The 22,626-nt window shown below is 39.3% G+C and overlaps 6 protein-coding genes and 1 non-coding gene across 10 annotated transcripts; 5 read left to right on the top strand and 2 right to left on the bottom strand.

Annotated features, from left to right (window-relative positions):
• Positions 1-2,515: 2,515 nt before the first annotated feature.
• LOC125580930 lies at positions 2,516-10,452 on the top strand. 4 transcript variants are annotated; one of them, XM_048746226.1, is made up of 11 exons: positions 2,516-3,124; positions 3,299-3,346; positions 7,418-8,010; positions 8,081-8,284; positions 8,343-8,432; positions 8,526-8,624; positions 8,710-8,964; positions 9,046-9,084; positions 9,163-9,468; positions 9,565-9,951; positions 10,044-10,452. In XM_048746226.1, the coding sequence occupies exons 3-11, from the start codon at positions 7,435-7,437 to the stop codon at positions 10,302-10,304; spliced, it is 2,217 nt and encodes a 738-aa protein (XP_048602183.1). In that variant the 5' UTR covers positions 2,516-3,124; positions 3,299-3,346; positions 7,418-7,434; the 3' UTR covers positions 10,305-10,452. The 4 variants fall into 4 exon arrangements, with proteins under 4 accessions (XP_048602183.1, XP_048602184.1, XP_048602182.1 ...); XM_048746227.1 differs by having other exon boundaries at positions 2,516-3,129; XM_048746225.1 differs by having other exon boundaries at positions 2,516-3,346.
• On the top strand, positions 3,323-7,435 carry LOC106366210. Its single transcript, XM_048744019.1, has 6 exons — positions 3,323-3,537; positions 3,617-5,270; positions 5,357-5,982; positions 6,058-6,342; positions 6,428-6,533; positions 6,614-7,435. The coding sequence occupies exons 1-6, from the start codon at positions 3,506-3,508 to the stop codon at positions 7,217-7,219; spliced, it is 3,309 nt and encodes a 1,102-aa protein (XP_048599976.1). The 5' UTR covers positions 3,323-3,505; the 3' UTR covers positions 7,220-7,435.
• Positions 10,453-11,118: 666 nt separating the features above from the next.
• LOC106377394 (PTI1-like tyrosine-protein kinase At3g15890) lies at positions 11,119-11,881 on the top strand. The gene is made up of 2 exons (XM_013817621.3): positions 11,119-11,231; positions 11,317-11,881. The coding sequence occupies exons 1-2, from the start codon at positions 11,119-11,121 to the stop codon at positions 11,879-11,881; spliced, it is 678 nt and encodes a 225-aa protein (XP_013673075.2).
• A 154-nt stretch (positions 11,882-12,035) lies between these two features.
• On the bottom strand, positions 12,036-12,725 carry BNAC01G35640D. Its single transcript, XM_013817622.3, has 2 exons — positions 12,489-12,725; positions 12,036-12,308 (listed from the first exon to the last, which is right to left on the bottom strand). The coding sequence occupies exons 1-2, from the start codon at positions 12,717-12,719 to the stop codon at positions 12,117-12,119; spliced, it is 423 nt and encodes a 140-aa protein (XP_013673076.1). The 5' UTR covers positions 12,720-12,725; the 3' UTR covers positions 12,036-12,116.
• Positions 12,726-12,901: 176 nt separating this feature from the next.
• Positions 12,902-16,365, bottom strand: LOC106377391 (PX domain-containing protein EREX). The gene is made up of 10 exons (XM_013817615.3): positions 16,012-16,365; positions 15,582-15,692; positions 15,339-15,437; positions 15,090-15,176; positions 14,905-15,013; positions 14,203-14,750; positions 13,950-14,114; positions 13,635-13,877; positions 13,328-13,546; positions 12,902-13,236 (listed from the first exon to the last, which is right to left on the bottom strand). The coding sequence occupies exons 1-10, from the start codon at positions 16,273-16,275 to the stop codon at positions 13,000-13,002; spliced, it is 2,082 nt and encodes a 693-aa protein (XP_013673069.1). The 5' UTR covers positions 16,276-16,365; the 3' UTR covers positions 12,902-12,999.
• A 93-nt stretch (positions 16,366-16,458) lies between these two features.
• LOC106377392 (putative pentatricopeptide repeat-containing protein At3g15930) lies at positions 16,459-18,706 on the top strand. Its single transcript, XM_013817618.3, has one exon. It carries the CDS (start codon positions 16,661-16,663, stop codon positions 18,584-18,586), a length of 1,926 nt encoding a protein of 641 aa, XP_013673072.1. The 5' UTR covers positions 16,459-16,660; the 3' UTR covers positions 18,587-18,706.
• Positions 16,482-16,570, top strand: LOC125581204. The gene has a single exon (XR_007318911.1). It is a non-coding gene; the product is annotated as a small nucleolar RNA snoR121 (small nucleolar RNA).
• Positions 18,707-22,626: the final 3,920 nt, after the last annotated feature.

The following is a 22,626-nucleotide window of genomic DNA, read 5'->3' as shown; positions in this document are numbered from 1 at the left end:
TCAAGATTGCGTCGGTATATACCGACGCACACTCTTTGGTCGGAAAGTCGTTGGTATATTCCAACGAATTTCCGACGAAGTAGTATTTTTTGGTTTCGTCGGAATGACGTTGGAAAATCGTTATACTTTGTTGTCTGTCGGAACGTCCGTCAGAATATAGCGTGTTTTCTTGTAGTAGAAGAAGCATTGTGTGCTGCCAGAAGAAAACATGATTTCAAATAAGATTGGAGGCATCGTCTATGCACATCTTCAACCCCTGTTTATTTCTCACTCTAAAATTGATGTTGGAGTAAAATCGTTTCCAATCCTATTATACTTTTTTTTCCATTCCATAATATAATAAAAATGAGTTTTCTCTATAAATAGAACAATCTAATTATTTTTCATTCATCACTTTATTTTTAATTCTAAAACAAAATAATTCCTCCATTTTAAAGAAAAAATGGTGTAATACATAAGAGATGTTTTATATTTTAAAAATATATAAAGCAGTGGTTGGGGTATGGTTGGTGTAGGGATTAGGGCTGGGGCCATTGTCTAAGAATCTATTTTGGCTTAGATTTGTATTCTGATTTTTAGATCTTATTTGATGAGTTAAAAGAATAAGAAGTAAAAAATATATTAAATTCACACATAATGCAAAAAAAAATTGCATATTGATGAGTCTATGAAATAAACTCTAAATCCGATTTTTTTTTTGAAAAAGGTGTTTTGATGTTACATCAGTGATTGCAATTAATTAGGACATGATTCCTGAAGCCCATGTTAGTGAAGCATCACATCAAATAGAACTTCGTGATGAGAGCAAACATTCCCTTTCTAAGGCCATCTCCATCTCAACTCCATTTTTTCTTCTAAAATGGAGTAGAAGTGGATATGGAGTAAGCAATGCTCCAACCCAACTTCATATCTCACTCCATAATGAAATTTACTCCATAAATGGAGTAGTTTATTTTTTGTTTGTTCATCACTTCATAATGGAGTGGGAAATGGAGTAGGGTTGGAGCAATTTTACTTCATTTTCACTTTTACTCCATTTTGAAGGAAAAAATGGAGTTTTACATTGGAGATGCTCTAACCACGCTTATTTAGCGATTTAATCATCGTAATCCTGTTATATATTAAATTTAAAATTGTTTAGTATTCCCTCCGTTTCATATTAAATGTCGTTTTAGAGAATTTTTTCATTACAAAAAAAGTGTCGTTTTCGATTTTCAATGCAAAATTTATTTTTCTATTGGTTGAAATATGGTTCTTAATCCGTGTGCCGAAACCTAAAACGACACTTATAATGAATCATGGGGAATATTTTTTATAAAGAAGATTGCAGAAATTATCAGTTTATTTATTTATTTAACGTTTGAAACACCGAATAAAAGGTTAGGATGAGTTGTCGTGACTCACCATAAGCCGGCCCTCAACTAACAACTACAAAATCCAAAAGAACATTTTGTCAACATGCAAAATATAAAAAAAGTAAAATACATTTTCAAAATATACGAGAAAAACCCTATACAACAACATTCAAAATTTAAATTCTTCTTTTGGTAAAGTTTTCTTAATTCATTTGTTATCAGCTTTATTTTGTTTGTTTTCTATTAATTTTATAAAGTTTGTTCCTTTTTGTGCGAGAAGAAAAAGTAAGCGTGCAAAAAAATAAAATAAAAGAATTAACAAAATAAATAGTCTTGTTCTGTTCTCTCTCACGTTAAGAGGAGATTAGATTAGAGAGTTACTCTAAAGACTTGTTCTCTATTTTGCTGTCACCTTCTCCACAGAAAGCGTCACCTTTTTGTTTTCACCTTCTAGAGACAGAGTAACTCATTTGTTGGGTTTGTTCTGAAGATGCAACTTTTTACTAGCTGTTGCGGAAAAGGATTTGAAGGGTAAGTATCTGTTTTATCTTCTTGATTGATTCTTTGACTCGATGATTGTCAAAATCTTTCTTCTTTCGCTTACGATTTATGATGTTCTTCCTGAGATTTTATATCAATTTTGGAGCCAATTTATGCTCAAATCTTTATGTTTTCCCTTCGTCTCTAATGATTTTTTCATGTAAAGTTTGTTCCTTTCGTTGGAAAAAAAAAAACAGATACTCTGTTTTGGATAAACCTCACTGATCCTTGAATAGTGATGAAGATCAGAAACGGCTCTATTTGATGTTTCTTGATTTGTTGATGAATTGGTCTGAAAAAAAAAAGAATAAAACTGAGGTTAAGTTTTGGTTTGATGTCACGGTTACACAGGAAAAAGAAAGTGGAGACAGAGCCAGCTCGGAAGATATTCTCATTGAAGGAGCTTCACTCAGCCACAAACAGTTTCAACTACGACAACAAACTCGGCGAAGGTCGCTTCGGCAGTGTCTACTGGGGTCAGCTCTCTGATGGTTCACAAGTAAACCTCATCTCAAACTGTTATATAGACCGTGCTTCTTGTTCAGAGTTTTCTCTGATTCATTTGTGTTTCTTGCAGGTTGCAGTCAAGAGACTCAAGGCATGGAACAGCAGAGACACTACAACAAATATAGGTATTCATAGCAGATTAAGATAGCACAATTTTCCTAACTGCTATGGAAAGGTATTTGGAAGTCTGCCTCGCAAAGTTATAGCACTTTACTTATGCTATGCCGAAAATTCGGTAAAGTGAAAAAAAAAACTCACTAATCACCCAAGTTTTTAGAATAAGCGCCAACACTTAGTGAAAAAAATGGATTTAGGCGGTATGTTTTAAGAACATATACTTTTCATAGCATTAAAAAAAAAAAAGAAAGGGATCGGATTTACTTACCTCGTTCTCTCCGTCTTCCCTTTCTTCTCCACCTCCATCGAGCTCAAAGCTCTATCCACCATCTCCGACTCGTTTCTCCATCTTCCCTTCCTCTCTACATCCTCTCTCCACCATCTACGACTCCATCGCCCACCAACCCTTCCTCCCCACATCATCTCTCCACCATCTCCGCCGCGTTTTCTCCATCTTCCATTCCTCTCCACAACCTCTCTCCACCATCTCCGCCTCGATCTCTCATCTTTCACCATCCGTAATCTCGTCGCTCATCCTAACAGAGTATACAATTGGATTCAGCCATCATCATCTCCAATTTCAAATCCGAGACTCTAATTTAAGAGTGAGGTCTTAAATTCAATTGATCCAAGTTGTGCATGTATATAGGTCTTAGTTTTGATTGATTGAAGTTGTGAAAGTAAATAGGTGTTAGATTCGATTGATTCAAGTTCTGATTAATTTCATTGTTATCGGTTCATATTTGTTTCCATTAATCAGTTCTTTTTTTGTTTTGCAGGTGCGGGTTCGTGACTTCACAAGCTTGCGTCTTCTATATTCTGTCGAGGTTAGACACATCGATCACTTATTCACATTATCTAATAGTTTGTATACTTTTGTAGACATTTATCTAGTTGTTTGCGGTTTAGACATTGAAGCAAAATTTATATTGTCATTGTTGCTTGAACCATGTACACTTTTTGGAATTTTGGCAAGGGTCCTAATAATGTTGGACAAGTCGTGGGTTCATATAAGTAGGTATGTACATTTCCCTAAGTGTTCAGGTTATAGAATTCCAAAAATTCGCGTCATAACTTTTTTTTTTCATGAACTTAAGAGTTGATTCTGCATACGAGAGAGCTGCCCGAGCTTTTGTCAATGGTGTTACTGATAAGTTAGGAGTTAATGGGAAGATTGTATGTCCATGCGCCCGATGTCGTAATCTGTATCGCCATACAAGTGAGGAGGTTGTCTCTCATTTGGTTATAAATGGAATGGATGATGCTTACAAGGTACGGACGGATTGGTTTCACCATGGAGATGGTAGCTCTGTTGATGTAGTGGATGTTAAAGATAGATGCTGGAATGCTGAGATTCTTAGTTTATATGAAGCTGCAAACTTTGTAGATGAGGATTTAGCCAACCGGGGTTCACAGTTACGTGAGTCAGTTGAGGGTGAGGACAGGAAAGAAGATGAGTTTTTAGCAAAACTTGCAGAGGCTGAAACCCCCTTGTATCCGACGTGTTCTAGTCATAGCAAGCTATCAGCTGTAGTTTCTTTGTTTAGGATTAAGTCTCAGAATGGGTGGTCAGACAAGAGCTTTGATGACTTGCTGCAAACATTGCCAAATATGTTACCTGAAGACAATGTGCTGCACACATCAACTTATGATGTCAAGAAGTTTTTGAAAACTTTTGATATGGGATATCTAAAGATTCATGCTTGTGTTAACGACTGCTGCTTATTTAGAAAGAAGCTGAAGACGGCTGAGAGTTGCCCAACATGTAAAGCGTCTAGATGGAAGACCAACATGCATACTGGTGAAATCAAGAAGGGTGTTCCACAGAAGGTTTTGAGATATTTTCCGGTGATACCTCGTCTGAAAAGGATGTTCAGATCGGAGAAACTTGCAATGGATTTACGATGGCATTTCAATAACAAGAGCACAGATGGGAAACTCCGACATCCAGTAGACTCTGTTACTTGGCAGTCAATGAATGACAAGTATCCGTCGTTTGCAGCGGAGGAGAGGAATTTGCGACTTGGGCTTTCAACAGATGGGTTTAATCCCTTTAGTATGAAGAACAGCCGATACAGTTGCTGGCCTGTGTTACTGGTGAATTACAACATGGCTCCTGACCTATGTATGAAGGAGGAGAACATAATGCTCAGTCTGCTGATTCCAGGACCACATCAGCCGGGTAATAGTATAGATGTTTACTTAGAGCCGTTGATTGAAGATTTAAAACAGTTGTGGTCAATAGGTGAGCCAACGTATGATGCAGTTAGTAAGACTACCTTTACCCTTAAGGCAATGCTACTTTGGACTATTAGTGATTTCCCGGCTTACGGGAATCTTGCTGGTTGTAAAGTGAAGGGTAAAATGGGTTGTCCTATATGCGGGAAGCACACAGATAGTTTGTGGCTGAAGAATAGTAGGAAGTTTGTATTTATGGGCCACCGGAAAAGTTTGCCTCCCTTGCATAGTTTTAGAGGAAAGAAGGCTTGGTTTGATGGGAAAACGGAACATGGGACGAAGGGAAGGGTACTCACAGGCAGGAATGTCTCATATGTGTTGAGAAATTACAAGAATGTTTTTGGTAATAGAAAACAGTCTGGGAAAAAGAGGGCTACTCGAGTTGACATACCATCTGATAAGGAAGATGAACTAAGTGGATCTGATGAGGATGAAGATGTAGGAGATAAAGACGAAGAGGAATTGTCTAGATGGAAAAAACGTTCCATTTTTTTCTCATTGCCTTATTGGGAGGTATGTTTAAAATTAAACATTTACTAACTGTTTAAGTCTGTAAGAGCTGTTCTGATATTTTTCTTTATTTGCTTTGTCATGAGAAGGAGCTCCCTGTTCGGCATAATCTAGACGTTATGCATGTGGAGAGGAATGTGGCTGCAAGCTTGATTGCGACATTGTTACATTGTGGCAATTCAAAGGATGGTCTAAAGGCTAGAAAGGATCTTGAAAGTCTTGGTATCAGGAAAGATTTGCATCCAAAAGCTCAGGGTAAAAGGACATTACTTCCACCAGCTCCCTGGTCTTTATCAAAGTCAGAGAAACACATCTTCTGTAAGCGGCTATATGATTTTAAAGGTCCTGATGGCTACTGTGCTAATATATCTAGTTGTGTATCATTAGAGGAGTGTAAGGTGTTGGGACTCAAATCTCATGATTATCACGTCCTAATGCAACAACTACTGCCAGTAGCAATCAGGGGCTTACTACCTAAGGGTCCTAGGGTAGCCATTCTCCGCTTATGCGCTTTCTTCAACCTTCTATGCCAACGAGTAATCGATATGGAACAACTTCAGCAAATGGAATCTGAAATCGTGGAGACTCTCTGCATTTTTGAAAGATTTTGGCCACCAAGTTTCTTCGACATCATGGTTCACTTGTGTGTGCATCTAGGCAGAGAAGCTAGACTTGGTGGTCCGGTCCATTTCCGATGGATGTATCCATTTGAAAGGTATGTTCTCCACTGAAAAAATTATTAATCTTCCTAATGGACTTACTAATCATGACCTATGTTCTTTTAAAACAGGTATATGAAAGTCTTGAAAGACTATGTCAGAAACACAGCAAGACCAGAGGGGTGTATAGCTGAGTCTTATCTTGCGGATGAGTGCATGAAGTTCTGCTCGGCTTTCTTGACTACTACAACAAATGTGCAAGAAAAAGAGGACAGAAACACTGAGTATGAGAGTAAGTCCATCCTCGAAGGTCGTCCTATATCAGCCGCCCGCTCATTCCAATTTTCAGAAGCAGAGTTGAAAATAGCTCATCTTGCTGTAATACAGAACACGGCCATGGTGGATCCATATGTTGAGTAAGTTTCTCTTAGTATATATAAAAGTATTGATTGTGACTTTTATAAGATTTCAGTGTTGAGGTTTGCTTTTTCCATTTGCAAGTGCTCATTTACAACATCTACAAGACTCGAATAGTAGATGTCAAAGGGATGCAACATATTTATGGCGTATGCACACTGAAAAATTTGCAGCGTGGCTAAAGCAACAGGTCTGCTAGTACTGTATATGTTTCAATCCGATTTTATACCATGTTGTGTAGCTAACAATTTTTAATGGAATAAATTTTAGATATCTATTGATTCACCTGATGAGGAAGACACTCTGAAGTGGCTGGCTTATGGTCCTCGTAGTATAGCCAGATCTTACACAGGCTACATTGTGAATGGGCTACGATTTCACACAAATGTGGTGCATAGGCTAAGTCAGAATAGTGGTGTTTACTATGAAGCAACAGCAATGTGTAGATCTAGTGCAAAGGACACAGCTCAGGTGGTCGACGTTGTATCCTACTATGGGAGAGTAGTTGATATTATATTACTAGACTACAATGGCTTCTACGTCCCAATATTCAGGTGTGAGTGGGCAGTTAAAGGTAACGGTGTGAAGGTAGAGGATGGCTTTACGCTGGTTAATTTTAATCACAGCCACATATCCTTTGCAAAGGATCCATTCATTTTAGCATCTCAAGCGAGACAAATATTTTACTCAAGGGACACTGATGAATCGAGTTGGTATGTAGTTATGAAGGGTCCATGTAGAAGATACAGTGATGAGAAACCTGAAGATGGACATGCAGATGTAGGACCATTGCCTTCGGATATAGATATGTGTCTGGAAGACATATCAGATGAGGCTGAGAATGTCAGAGATGATTGTGAAGGAATATACGTTTGACATATCAGATGAGTCTGAGAATGTCAGAGATGATTGTGAAGGAATATACGTTTTTTTTTGGGTTTTCCATGACATTCTAGTTGGTTACTTTCCAATGCAATATATGATTGATTTCACTGATTACCTATATTTATTTCTGTTTGCATATAGTGTTGAGTTGGTTTGACATTTGATTAATTTTTTTGAGTTTCCCTTTAGTTTGTTGCAGGAAAGCCATGGCTAAAGGAAAAAGGGGATCAAAGAAAAGGAAGATGATTGTGCACGATGATGAGCCTGAATTTATCCGCACCATATATACTAAAGAAACGCAAGATGAGAAGCAGATAGAGGGATCACAGCCTGAAGACACACAGCCGGAAGTGCAGCCTTGGGACACACAGCAGGAGATTCCGCCTCTGGACACACAGCCGAATATGCAGCCTTGGGACACACAGCAAGAGATTCCGCCTCTGGAAACACAGCAGGAATCGCAGCCTCAAGACACACAAGAGAAAGAATCCGAAGGTGCAAAGGCTCATGTCGATGGTGCTAAGTCTACTGATGAGGGTACTGATACTGTTCAGCCGAACAATAAAAAACGACGAGGACCAACGAAGATGAAAGATATTGCGAGAGATCCTAATGCACGGATCAAGGTGGATTTCACAGCATTTGGAGAACCCTGTGGAGAAGGATCAGTTAAGCTCTCTTCGTACTTAGGTCCCTTGGTGAGGGAACATGTTCCTGTGGTGATAGATGATTGGAGAAAAATAGGCGACGACCGGAAAACTGTTCTATGGAAATCTGTTCAGGTAATTTGTTTCTGTTGACACTATAACTAAATTAACGAACTCTGCCTTACAACTTTTAATGTTCTTGTAGTTACGTTTTGAACTGGATGGAGAGTACGAGAAAGCGGCAGTTATGAAACAGATGGGATGCATATGGAGGGCCTCTAAATCACGCTTGGTTAATCAGATTCTGAATGCTGAAAATCACACAGAGCGTTTGAAGTTGAGGCCAGATAATATTCAACTTGCAGAGTGGAAGAAGTTTGTGAAAGAGAAGACTAGTAAAGAGTTCAGGGTATGACATCTTAATTAGTTATATTATCTTACATCTGCTTTCTAACACTTCTATATAGGCTGTTAGGGAGTCGTACAAGGAAAGAAGACGTAAGCAGATTCCTCACACATGTAGCCGTAAAGGAATGGTTAGATTGGCAGAAGATTTAGTAAGTATATATACAGGAGCCTGATTTGTGTATTTATTGGAATTTTTTTGGAATTTTTTTGTTCTTGAATCATAAACCTGAATCATTATGCAGAAAAAGGATGGCACTGAAGTGACGAGACTGAATGTGTGGGTGAAGTCACGAACTAAAAAGGATGGCACTGCAGTAAACACAGATGCTGCTGACAAAATAGTAATTCTTATGTTGTTCTCTTATTCATTTGTGATGTTTAAAATTAGAGTTAAAAATCTCACATAAAAATTTGAACTTGTGACAGGAAAAGGCTACTGAGTTTATTCGGTCTGACCATCAAGGATCATCATCATCAAACCCAAAAGAAGATACTCTTACTCAGATCTTGGGACCTGACAATCCTGGACGATTGAGGGCTATGGGTAGAGGAATGAGTGTGAGCAAACTGGCTTTTTTCGAAGTGAAGAACAAGTATGTGACTGAAATGCAACAGACACAAAATAAGTTGAAGCAGCAGGTCGAAGAATTGCAAGAGGCTCTTGCTAAAATGAATAGTCGAGTAAGTGTTTCTGAGCAACTCTCCTGTGATTTTTTTTTTCTTATTAAAGAACACAAACCTTATTTATTTTTCTAATTACAGAGGCCAGAATCGGAAGAGGGTGAGAATTCAGCACCAAGAGTAAGTACTTGTGCAAATCGGATTCATGCTCAACTAACTTGAACGGAATGTAACTGTTGTGTTGATTAATCTTTGTAGAGTGTGACGAATAATTGGACACCACAGCCTAAGTGTATCCTATATGATTGGTGTGACAAGGAATGCAAAGTAGCCGAGGGTCGTTTTCTGTCATCGGATGAAATGGAGTTTGTTAACAATGTGCCATTGGGCCCTAATTCAGTTAAGGTGGTAGTTGAGACGGCTATTGAAGTAGATGCATTTCTTTGGAGACCGGCGCCAAAAATTTACACTATTGGTCAGGCTGTAGGAGAAACAGTTGCGTGGCCTCAAGATTCTCTTCTTGTTCTTGACGAGGAGATCGATCCAGATCACATTCTTGGTAAAGTAAGGTTTTCAGTCCTCATCTCACTTTGGTGTCTAAGTTTCTGTTTTCTAAAATCTAGTAATGTATTTCACGTGTTGAATTTATTGTTTTGACAGAGCCCTGAGACAGTAGAGAAGAACAACTGCAAACTTCTACATTGGTTAACACAGGATGAAGAAACAGTTGCTGAAGGTCGTTGGGAGAGTCGTGATCCCAAAGCCTTGGTGGATGGCCTTCCTCTTGGACCAAATGCTGTGAAAGTATATGTAGATGCGGTGACGTTACCTCAGACTTTTCTTTGGAGGCCAACAGAAAAACACTCAACCCTCGGTGATTGTTTGAAGTCGTATGTAGCATGGCCTCTCAGCAGAGTTTCATTCGACAGTTTAAACTCTGAGTCACCAGCTACAGAATCTCCTATTACGCAGTCACAAGTACACACTCCACCGGCTCCTGCTAATATTTTAAAACCAGTGGCACAAACTCCTTCAAGCTCTCGGAAGGTAAGTAGTAGTGTAGGTTGTGTTGATATATCTAATAAAGTTGGTAATGCTTTCATATGTGTTACACTAATGGACATCATTCTCATACACAGATTGTGAAAGAAGGTCAGAAGTGCAAACTGCTCGACATTACCGGTCAGAAAGTTGTTGTTGCAGAAGGACGCTGGTCTTCAAACAACCCAGAACAGTTAGTGCATTTTGTTCCTTTGGGAAAAAATGCAGTTCGTGTGTGGGTTGATGTAGTCAAGGTGGATGATGCCATGGTTTGGAGGCCTACATCTGCAATCGAGTGTATGGAGGATGCTATTGGTACCACTATAGCATGGCCTGAAGACAAGGTTGTCATCGTGTGAGGATGAATAAGAACGTATGGTCTTCTATTTTCATTGCTTTAGAACTTATGAACTTATGGTACTTAGTGCAAATGACACTTGTGTTCTTACTTTTGAACTTAATTATGATATGGTATTTCTATTATGAAATTTCAGACTTTGTTTACTTCTTTTTGAGCATTTTGTGTATTTATAGTGAACCATTTATTGGGCGAAATAGCATATTTTAATGGGTGAAATAGCATATAAAATAAGTTATGATACACTCACTTGATATCACGAAAAAAATGCTATAAATCATATGAACATAACTCAATACCACTGCTGCAACACATCATAAAGTAGCACCAATGTAAAGCTACTACAACGTAATTGATGGCTACAGAATATAGCTATTTTACAAAAATATATAGCAACATAAAAAAGTTATTACATAATTTAGAACAGCACAAAATAATAGCTATTAATAGGTTTAATACAGCAGATAAATATAGCTGTTATACAATTTCCTATAGCATAAATTGTGTGTAATAAATAACCGTAACACAGCGAAAACATAACGCTATTAAAGGCTACTCTACGATAGCGTCATCCGAAAACGCTATCGTATATAGGGACTCTATTATAGCGGTCGTTTTCATAGCATTTGTAAAACCGCTATGGATACCATATAATAGCGTTATCCGTATGCTATTAAAAGCCATATTTGTTGTAGTGAGAAGAGATTGACTTCGCTGTAGAAGTCGAGATTCTCTCCCGTATCCGTCATAAGAACTTGCTGAGCGTTCGTGGCTACTGTGATGAAGGACAGGAACGTCTTCTTGTATACGACTACATGCCGAACTTGAGCCTTGTCTCAAATCTTCATGGCCAGCAGTACTCAGGAGAGTGCTCTCTAGATTCCACCGCTCGGATAAAGATTGCCATAAGAACTGCGCAGGCCCTTGCGTGAGTCTCAAGTATCTGAAAAACCATTCAACAACAAGTTTTAATAACTTCTTTAGTTTGTAACGTTTTATGTGTGTTTCCTCAGATACCTACACAATCATGTAGTCCATGGAGATGTCAGAGCGAGTAATGTGTTGCTAGACTCTGAGTTTGAGCCTCGTGTTATGGATTTTGGATATGGTAAACTGATGCCAGATGATGACGAAGCTACTAAAGCTAGAAGTAATAACGGTTATCTCTCACCAGAATGTGTTGCGTCAGGTAAAGAATCAGAAGCAGGTGATGTGTACAGTTTTGGTATCTTATTACTGGAGCTAGTTACTGGCAAGAGACCAATAGAGAGGCTAAACGCGACAACAAAGCGTGGGATAACCGAGTGGGTGTTACCGCTTGTGTACGAGAGAAAGTTTGGTGAAATAGTGGATCAGAAGCTGGAAGAGGAGAAAGTGGAAGAGAAGCTAAAGAAGCTTGTCTTGGTGGGAGTCATGTGTGTTCAGACAGAGGCGGAGAAGAGACCGACAATGTCTCAAGTGGTGGAGATGCTGATGAATGAATCAAAGGAGAAAATGTCTGAACTTGAAGCCAATCCTCTCTTCAAGAATCCATGTAGAGAGGAAAGCTCAGATGTGATCTCAGAAGAACAACAATAGAGATTTTTTAGGCACATTAACATTTGTTCATATTGGCTTAGTTTCTGAGGTATTGGTTATTCTTTTTGTGTGTGTGTTTCTTCGTTTGTAACATTTGGTTTTCATTTGATTGGATGTTTGTAAGGTGTGGCATTGACATATAAAGAGAAAGTTGTGATTGAAAGATTGAATACTTTTATTTATGGATTATAATGAAACTTTTAACACAATCTTTTTTTTTTCACAATGAGCTGAACTAGTTCTGATTCTTGGAAGAAGATGATCGGAACAAAAGTATAACAGAGATTACAACAGGAGCAAATATAATGAAGAGGGCTTGCGTGAGGTTAGGTGTTGTTATCTCTGGGAGCAATACGCTGCCGTATTTGATTATAGCTGCACCTGCTACTGACCCAGCTCCAAGCTTCAACAGGTAGCTCAAGTCCTCCTGTACTTTGTCGAAAAGAGGACTTATTTGTAACTTCTGAATTATTTGAGCCCAAAATTAAATAAAAGATTCGACAAATTTTAAATATAGCGGTTATTTTGATAAATGTGAATTCTTTGAGGCTCCCTCCACAATAACAAAAAGAAACAGAACAAGATTTCCTCTCCACACAGAACTGACCTGAGTTCCTTGACCGTTATCTGCTTGTTGTTCCGATCGGTTACCGGAAACCATTACGCGAAATGACCGTTTTGTCCCTGAGTTTGGCGAGGGAGCTCGGAAGCTAGTCACGAATTTAACACTACTCATGGTCTTCTTCTTCATTGGTTCCAATCTCCGGTGAACAGAGCTCGAGCTAGAGAGCCTCGGAACTCCAACCGCCATACCTGAAACGAATACAGAAGCTGACATCTCTCTCTATCTCTTATCCTCTCTCTCTAAAGCTGCCGTCTTTTTTGGTCAAGCAGTCTTGTAAATGGCGTGAACAGAGGATAAGAGAGAGATACACGACACCCCACCTAAAACACATCTCACGTTCTGCGTTGGTTCTTGAAACGTTAAAAAACTACGTTTGCGTTTTACACTCACGTTCATAACAAAAGTGTATCACAAGATCTCATATATATAAAGAAAGCGTATGTTACAAGACGTAACTCACGTACGTGATTATTGATTACAGTATGTATAAATATCATTTCTCAAGGATCTTGCTTAGAACAGTACTTGCCAGATCAACACTCCCTTCTTGATCTTCTTCTTCTTCTTGTTCTGATCTGGCTTCTCTGACTGATACTCCATGTCCGGACAAAGAGCAACGAAGAACAGAGTTAACCTGCTTCCTTAACCTCGCATTATCAATCAGCACCTCTGTTAGAATCTTTCTTACTACATCATCTGGTCCTCCATGTTCTTCTGAAAGAAGCTGTGTCTGTTTTAAACATAAGATTTACATCAACGCTATTGTTTGTGTCTCAAAACATACATAAACTCATCATCAAAGTGTACTTGGTTGAGCCTACCTCAGCAATTAGAAGACCTATTCGGTTATCAGATGTTGCTAGTAGATCAATCGCTTCCGATGGAGACGATGATTCCATTATTGACTTACTCTCATCTTCGATTTGGAACTTGACATTGCATTCTTGAAGACGGTTCTGTAGAACATCACACTCATGCATCAACTTCTCGTTTGCGGCTTTCGCAGTCTCTCCTCTATCCTTCTCACGTTGAACAACTCTCTGAAACATTGCGTAACACTCAATGAGTTCAAATCGCAACACATACACTTGAATAACAATCCTGCAAAGGAGTGTATGTTTAGTTTACCTCCATCTCAAGCTTTTCTTTCATCGTGCGGCTAAGCTCTACTCTCAATTCTGATTGAGTGGTTCGGAGAGTCTTGACCTCTTTGACAAGGACCTTCAGCTCTGCTTTCGATTTCACCTCCAGCTCTTCATGCTCTTTACGCAAATTCTCAAACTTGTCTCTTAGCTCATCCATCTGCTGCAGCAACATTTCGTTTTCTTGAACAAGTGACTCATTTGTAGTCTCAATATGTTCTTTCTCGTCCTGTAAGGCCAAACATAGATAAGAAAATCTATCGTTGAATGCAAATGAAATAAACTTAAGAGAAGCACAAACCTTCATAGAGTTTAACAATGATTCCATCTCCATGCATTGCTTGCGAAGCTCCTCCATGTCCCACTGAATTTGAGTAAATCTTTCCTTTTCCTTCAGAACTGTTTGCTCCATGCCTTGCTTGCAGCTCTCTCGGGTTGTTTCAAGTTCAACCTCTAAATCTTTCACCTACGAGCCCAACTCCAAACATTAAAAAAGCATATTGTTATCCATCACAGAGAGTATGATGACATGCATGTAAGATAATTGTGCACACCTTTGTTGACAAAAATTGTCGAACAGCTAACTCCTGATTAAGCCGTGAGATAAGATCTTCCGTGTCAGCTTTTGCTGTTTCCAGTCTCTGCTCTAACGTATCAACAACCCTCTTTAACTTACTTCTCTCCTCGGATTGAAATACAATCGCCACATCCTTCCCTGTTTCAGTATCAGCACCATAACTGTTTCCTTGAACGTCATCATGACTCTCCATGTAGTCTTGGTTAGGTTCCCCGGATTTTGACGCCTCTCCGGTTATGGTACCAGTTTCTGCAGCTCTATCAGTTCTGGAAAGAAGTCCAGATTCTGTGATTAGTTCATGCCAATCAGTCACATTATCTTCAGAAGTTGAATTCCTTGAGACAATGTTTTTGAGACTAGCTTCGTCATGCTTCATTGTTGAGGTATCAGATGTCTCATCAGAAGAGTCGTTGACATGATCCGCGGTAACTGATGAACTACCAGGAACATCAGAACTGGTGTCAGGTAGAAGCAGCCGACTGTCTACAGAGCTATCTTCATTTTCTTGATATTCATCATTGAAATCTGAAGAGAGTAACAATACATGAAAGACTTTCAGACAGCATCAAAACATCGAATAGATTGTAAAAACATAAAGGGATGACAGTTCAGATAAATTCACTTTATCTTTACATTGTTTTCATTGGCAAGAGAAAAGAATAAGAAGAAGAGCACATACAAGACCTGACAGCAGCTTCTAGCTCAAGGAATGTTGCTATCAGAGCGTTTCTGGATATATCGATATCTGTCAAAAGCCTATTCATCCAATCTTCCAGAGAGCACCTCCTCTGCAATAAACTAAACATTTTGAGGATATTTTTTTTTGCTGTCACTGATCTTAAAATTGAGAAAATAATTATCTACTTCTTCCAAAAGTGTCTGGTTTTTCATCCTCAGTCTCTTCTTTGGTGGTGCCTGGGGTAACCTTTTCTTCACAAACTCCTTTTTAATCTGAAAATGACGAATTTAAGTTGAAAACAGTACAACCCAAATAAAATGGCTAAATATCATATTCAAGCAAGCAAGTCATAGTTATTTACAGAAACGTTGCATGATATAAAACAAATGAGCAAGCTAGAACTAAAAAAAAAAGCGCACAGACGAAGTACTCACTGAGGAATATAAATCCAAGAAATCATTGAATCTTCGAAGTATGAGCCTAGTGGAGGTGATTCCCTCGGGAGATTGTATCGCCACTTGCACTCTATAAAACTGATAAAGACGAAAGTAAAAGTTTAAGGGAATAGAAGACCGAAAACGTTGAAGGAAAACAAAAAAAAACTAGCAACACATTCATACAGACTATGAATAAAGATTAGTACAAAAGAATGAGCTACGAATAAAGACAATACAGACCACAGCAGGATCAGAAACAGTTGATTTGGGAAGGTCAACCCAAGAAGGGACAGTGACGCAGTAGCTCCAACCAGTTCGAGGATCATGTGGCCAAACAGTGTTCCGTCCTTCCTATAGTTAAGGAACAACATCCAAACAAAACAAAAATCGTCAAAGAAATGATATGAAAGAAGAAAGACCCTATGCTTTCAGTTTCAAAAGCGAATTTTTTTTTTTTATCTTAGAAAGTTTGTATTTTATCCTCGTAACTGCACAAGTAACAAAGGCTAACAGAATCTCTTATGTCATGAACCTATTCAACAGAAGAAAGGACAATACTTATTCATTGTCCTGACGACACCAACTACAAATCTAGCTCCACACAGTTCACGAGTTCAGTAAGAACCTAACTTAAAATGCGATCAATTCAAACATTGCAGGCAAAGCATACCCATTGACGAGGAGGAGCGCTCCAATCCATGCCCAAAGGCAACGGCGACTTCCCGTCATGGCGATGCTCCGCAGATAATACCCTCGAATCTTTATCCGCTTCTCCTCCGCCGAGACTGTAGCTGATATTGCGGCGGTAATCGTCGTCCTCGCCGCGGAAGTAAGGACCAGGAGAGAGGAAACGGTGAGAGAACGGCTCGCCGAAGGGACCGGAGACGTTGTAGTTGTAATCGAGTAGAGAGAGATCGTCCGCGTACAGATTCATCTTCCCCCTTTACTTATTACTCTCTCTTGATTGATTGATTCATCTTCTCTTCAGATTTTTCACTTTGTTCTTGCCACCCACCGAGTCAATACGATGCGTTTTGATTCTTTTGAAATAAGTAAATTATGTATATGAAGTTGTCACAAAAAGCCACCCTCGTTGAGTGGTTGACTGGTATATGAACTTTGGTTTACGACCCGAGTTCGAGCGGTGAAGATAAAACAATTTAAAGTGACGGCTTAGTCCGTCGCTGTCGTCCTGACTTACCGTGACGATAGCAAGTGCCGTCCGAGCTCATCATTACCAACTTTTTTTTTCTTTTTTATTAAAATAAAAAATGTGAATATATTAACACTCTTGATTCTGCTTGATGATGCCGTAGGAGATGCTTCTTCGAAATCCAATTAACCCTAAAGCATCGATTTTTAAGCTACTCTTCAATGACTACTCTCATTTCATCGCAATCCCCGAGAGCTGCAAAACAACGACCCAATTCAAGCAACTACACTCCCAAATCATCATTCAAGGTCTAGAACCAAACCCAACAATCCAAAAGAAGCTTCTACTCTCCTGGTCTAGTCGCTTAAATGGCGACATTGGTTATGCCTATAAGTTGTTCGTGAAAATGCCCGAACCAGACGTGGTTGTATGGAACAATATGATCAAGGGTTTTTCCAGAGTGGGTTGTGTCAAGGAAGGAGTTAGATTGTATTTGAATATGTTGAAGAAAGGTGTGACTCCTGATGGACACACGTTTCCCTTTTTGCTCAGCGGTCTTAAGCCGGATTGTGGTAAGAAGCTGCATTGCCATGTTGTGAAGTTTGGTTTAGGTTCTAACCTTTATGTGCAGAATGGTCTTGTGCAAATGTACTCGTTGTGTGGGCTGATGGACATGGCTCGTGGGGTTTTCGACAGGGGAAGGAAAGATGATGTCTTTTCTTGGAACTTGATGATCTCTGGGTGTAATAGGATGAAACTATATGAAGAAAGTTTGAGACTTTTCGCGGAGATGGAGAGGAAACTGGTTATTCCAACTTGTGTTACCTTGCTTCTGGTTCTCTCTGCTTGCTCTAAGGTTAGGGATAAGGATCTATGTAAAAGGGTTCATGGATATGTTAGTGGGTGTGCGAGAGAGCCTAGTTTGAAGCTGGTGAATGCTCTGGTCAATGCATATGCTGCTTGTGGGGAGATGAATATAGCGGTGCGGATTTTCAATAGTATGAAGATTAGGGATGTGATTTCTTGGACATGTATTGTTAAAGGGTTTGTCGACATAGGGAATCTAGATCTTGCAAGGATGTATTTTGATGATATGCAGGTGAGAGATAGAATCTCTTGGACTATTATGATCGATGGTTACCTACGAGCTGATTGCTTTAACGAATCTTTGGATCTTTTCCGTGCGATGCAAAATGCAGGGATGATACCGGATGAGTTCACCATGGTCAGCGTACTCACAGCTTGTGCCCATCTAGGTGCCTTGGAGATAGGTGAATGGGTTAAGACGTACATAGATAAGAACAAGATCAAGAACGATGTTGTTGTAGGGAACGCTTTGATCGATATGTACTTCAAATGTGGGTGTTGTGAGAAAGCGCAGAAGGTTTTCCATGAGATGCGCCAGAGAGACAAGTTCACTTGGACAGCCATGGTTGTCGGTCTTGCCAACAATGGACAGGGTGAAGATGCCATTAAAGTTTTCTTTCAAATGCAAGACATGTCGATACAACCAGATGAGATTACGTACCTCGGCGTGCTCTCTGCTTGTAACCATAGTGGTATGATAGAGCAAGCAAAAGACTTTTTCTCCAAGATGAGAAGCGACCATAGGATTGAACCGAGTTTAGCACATTATGGATGTATGGTTGACCTGCTTGGTAGAGCTGGACTGGTCAAGGAAGCGTATGAGATGATAAGGAACATGCCAGTGAATCCAAACTCGATTGTGTGGGGAGCTCTACTAAGTGCTTCTAGACTTCATAATGATGAATCAATGGCTGAGTTAGCAGCTAAGAAGATTCTCGAGCTGGAACCTGATAACGGGGCTGTTTATGCTTTGTTGTGCAATATATATGCAGCTTGCGAAAGATGGGAGGATTTGCGAGAAGTGAGAAAAGAGATGGTGGACGTAGCAGCCAAGAAGATACCAGGGTGTAGTTTGATTGACGTCAACGGTGTTACTTACGAGTTTGTTTGTAGAGACAAGTCACACCTTCAATCAGAAGAGATTTACAGGAAACTAGAAGAGTTAGCTCAAGAGTCGACGTTTGCAAGGCACTTGCCTAGTGAATTGTTGTTCGAGGCTGGGTAAGATTATAGAGAGCCCTGAGATGATGAACATATCCATAGGTTGTTACTGTGAATGATGTTGTTAATGCTGTAGACGAGACAGTACATGGTTCAATTTGAGACTAATCTTTGGGAAACTAAATATAAGAATTTATCTAACCAAAAAAAAAACTTTTCAAAATATTAAGCTTTCGAATGGTTTTGTCAATGTAATGTTAAAACCAGAAGACGAAAGCAAACCAGAAGACGAAAGCAAACCCTCAGAGACTGACGTTGCAGAGAGCAGTAACAGACTGCCGAGAGCCGGAATGTCTTCAAATTGAGCTCCATTGCTTCCTTTTTCTTATTTGATCATTTTCTTAGTAGCTTAAGCTCTTCTTTTTTTTTTTCAATGAATAATTCATTATAATGTTTGAAATCAACAGACTTAGAAACAAAACAAAAGAGAGAGAAGAGAAAAGCAAACACAACATCAGTATATGCTATAAGGGATAACTTCCAACAAAAGGAAGAGAAAGATCAAAGCGAGATCTTCATCTGCAACTAGGAAGATACGACCATACGACTTTATCAGGAAAGGTTGTCGTTCTTAGCTTCCAATAGTAGAAGAGAAGATAACCAAAGTGGACCACCCTTCGCAACATAGGATTGAAATCGGCGATCCTTTGTTACACTCGTAGCAATTTCCACAGCCAAAGAGTTGACTCCAAGCGAAACATCCAGCAACTGACACTGATCAAAGGAGTGCATGGAGCGTAAAATATGTGAGATTACGAGAGCTGCATTAGGGTAGGACTGAGGGTTCAGGAGAGCATCTAGAGTCTGTGGCGAAGAGATCTCAAGGATCACTCTCTTAACACGAAGATCAAGAAGTGCACTAACTGCCCATCCCAGCGAGTATAAACTAGCTTCAAATGCCGATGGAGCCAAAGGGAAAGCTCTTCTACTATGGAAAAGTGGTAAGCCAGAGGAATCCCTCGCAATCCAGGCCGCACCAAAAAATTGTGATGAACTTGTCCAAGAGGATGCTACATTACATTTAACAGAACCCACTGGTGGTTTTTGCCACTTCAAACTCACAACAGTATTAGAGGAAGAGGTAGAGGGAGAATCAGAGCTGAGAAGCTGGGAAGATAACCATATAGCAGACTCCTCCGAGGCTTTGTTAAAGATTGATGAGCCACTGTATTGAACCTGTTCAAAGCAAAAGGAATTGCGGGCCTTCCATATGTGCCATAGAATCCAGGGGAATGAAAGGCGAGAAGCGTTCTCCGGGGGAAGCTTTTTGCTTACAAACATCAAGTAGTAAAAATTTAACCATACCGATGACCTAGAGAAACCACCAGGAGGAAGCGGGAATTGTGATAGAGACCACGCCTCCTTTGCAGCCTCACAATGAAAGAGAACATGAGAGATTGTCTCTTCACATAACCCGCACCTAGGACATGTCGTGTCTAACAAGATACCGCGAGATCATAGTCTTTCTTTGACCGCTAAAGCTCCCGACAATACACGCCACATGAAATGCCTGATCTTAGGAGAAGTATGGGTTTTCCAAAGATCTTTCCATAGTTTGCGCTCAATAGGGGGAAGACCCGGAGATGGAGGAGCTTGTAACCTCTCCAATGTCTCAGCTAGCTTGTATCCACTTTTAGAATTATAGAAACCAGATTTTGAGAGGCCCCAGACTTTGACATCTTGAGATGAGAGGTCTAATCCCGTATTCAAGACCAAATTAACGTCTTCTTCCGCAATAACTTCCCTAACTCTTGGGATGTTCCATGATCCGTCAATAGGGTTGATCAGGTCACTAACCGAGAGAGTGAGATCCACAACAGCATCCTGGCGATATTGAGGAGGACGAGGAACCTCAGTTTTGATCCAGCTATCAATCCAGACACGAGTACTCTCTCCATTCCCGATCTTCTGCAAAAGACCCTGAGAGAAGAGCTCTCTACCATGAAGAATACTGCGCCAGGCATAGGAGGGTCTTGTGCCAACGCTACATTCCAAAAAGGAAGATCGAGCAAAGTAGCGTTGTTGTAAGATCCGAGCCAGAAGGGAAGTGGGGTTCGACCATATTCTCCAAGCTTGTTTCGCAAGGAGAGACTGGTTGAACTGTTCAATATCTCGAAACCCTAAACCACCAAGCTCTTTGTCTTTACACAGTGACTTCCACGCAACCCAAGAGATTTTCTTTTTGTTATTCCCCGAGCTCCACCAAAACTCCCTCATAACGCTAGTTATCTTTTCACACACATCCTTAGGAAGCTTAAAGCAGGACATCGCATAGATAGGCAGAGCCATTGCCACTGATTTCAGCAAGCTCTTCTTAGGCGGGATTTATTCAATGTTAACAGAACACAAATAACTTAGTTGACCCCCTTCTTATTATGGATCCTCTTTTTTTCTTATATATGACATATCAACCACGCCTATCTGGTCGGTTAGTCAAGGCGTTTTATAGATCACTAAAAGGACCTGAGTTTGAATCTGCACCACACCAGATTTCCATGCGCGTGGTCACCAGAGCTTTCATATTCTCTTTTCGAGAAATGGTTTACCATTTTTTTTTATATATAACATGTCTTTATTGAAAAGTCACTCTCATTTGCACAGTTGCTTTTTCAGATCAGTATTAACATATTAAAGTAGGTTCTTAATTCACTAGGAATTGACAACTATGTTTGCTATTTTTGAAGTTCACTACTGAAACTAAAAATTCCCTAACAAAACTTAAAAAATATATTAAAATGGATTAAAAAAAACTATATCTAAAATTAGTTTGTTATTTTATTGTAATAGAACCCATGTTATTTTCAATCATTTAGAAAGTAATGTATTCATATGATTATCAAGTAAATGTTATTGTGAAGATACAACTCACATCATTGTTGTTGAGACGTTTAGTGCATCATTTTGCCTTTAGTTAACTTCTTTGTAACTATGCTAAAGACTATTTCTCAATTGTTTCAGCTGATAATTGTTATTTTCTTTTTAATATTTTTGTTTGAAAGTTGGTCACTGGAAATTACTCATTTCTTCTCTAAATTTTGTTTTTGTTTTCAGGGTTTCATTTGCATTGACATATTGTTAATGTGTTAATCTCTTTAATAATTTGAAATTCTTACACTTAAACATTGCATCTAATTTAAATTTTATAATTATTAAGTTGAATTCTTATTAAAGAAAACTATTTTCCAAAATTTATTATATAAACCTCGATGTTTATAGATAAAATGTTATATAAATCATAACATATTCCAAATCAGTTGATCAGATTTTGTACACCAAAAAATTACATAACTAGCATAATCTGTCTCATTAAATTTTTGGATATGGATTAAAATATGAAGAATAACCCATAAAACAATCTTTCGTCAGATTGATTTATCGATAATAGATAATCTCCAACCTCTCATGAGAAATTCTTGAACCAGCTCGGGTGATTAGAGTGGAAATTTCACATGGAGTTGATGAAGAAACTCTTTATATGTGGAGGAGAGGTTTGTTCTACTTCACTAAGAAAGTTATGGGAAACATCATCCTTATGTTCTTCGTCTCTAAGTTTTGTAAAATTCAAATGTTGTTTTGTAGCTTTGGACACTTGATGAAAATGGTGGGCCTCAAGGGGGATACAAGTGGGCTCGCATTGTCATTTTCTGGGACATCGAGAATTGTAAAGTTCCATCTGATTGCAAAGCGGCCCAGGTTCGTGAGAAAATCTTGAGGTCACTATGGGATCTAGGGTCTAGAGGCCCAGTAGAGATCATAGCGGTTGCGGCGAACGAATCTAGAGTGCCTTCCTTTGTCAGTTCAAAACTGAAACTGAGTGGAATTAGGTTTGATACCCTAAATACTACCGTTAAACAAGCAAGCGACGAAAGCATCAAGCGAAGAATAGGTAGGTGGATGGAAGTTACACCGGCTCATGCGACTCTCCTCCTCATCACTAGGGATAAAGACTTTGTTTTGACTCTCTGGAAGGTGGAGAGAGCAGGTTACAACACCATTTTAGCCTCTGATCACGGCAATAAATCACAGCTGCTGGAATACGCAGAA

This window comes from Brassica napus, chromosome C1 (genome assembly GCF_020379485.1).
Source record: "Brassica napus cultivar Da-Ae chromosome C1, Da-Ae, whole genome shotgun sequence".
NCBI classification, from domain to species: Eukaryota; Viridiplantae; Streptophyta; class Magnoliopsida; order Brassicales; family Brassicaceae; genus Brassica; species Brassica napus.
The sequence above is the reverse complement of the archived record's forward strand: the minus strand, read 5'-3'. Positions and strand labels throughout refer to the sequence as shown.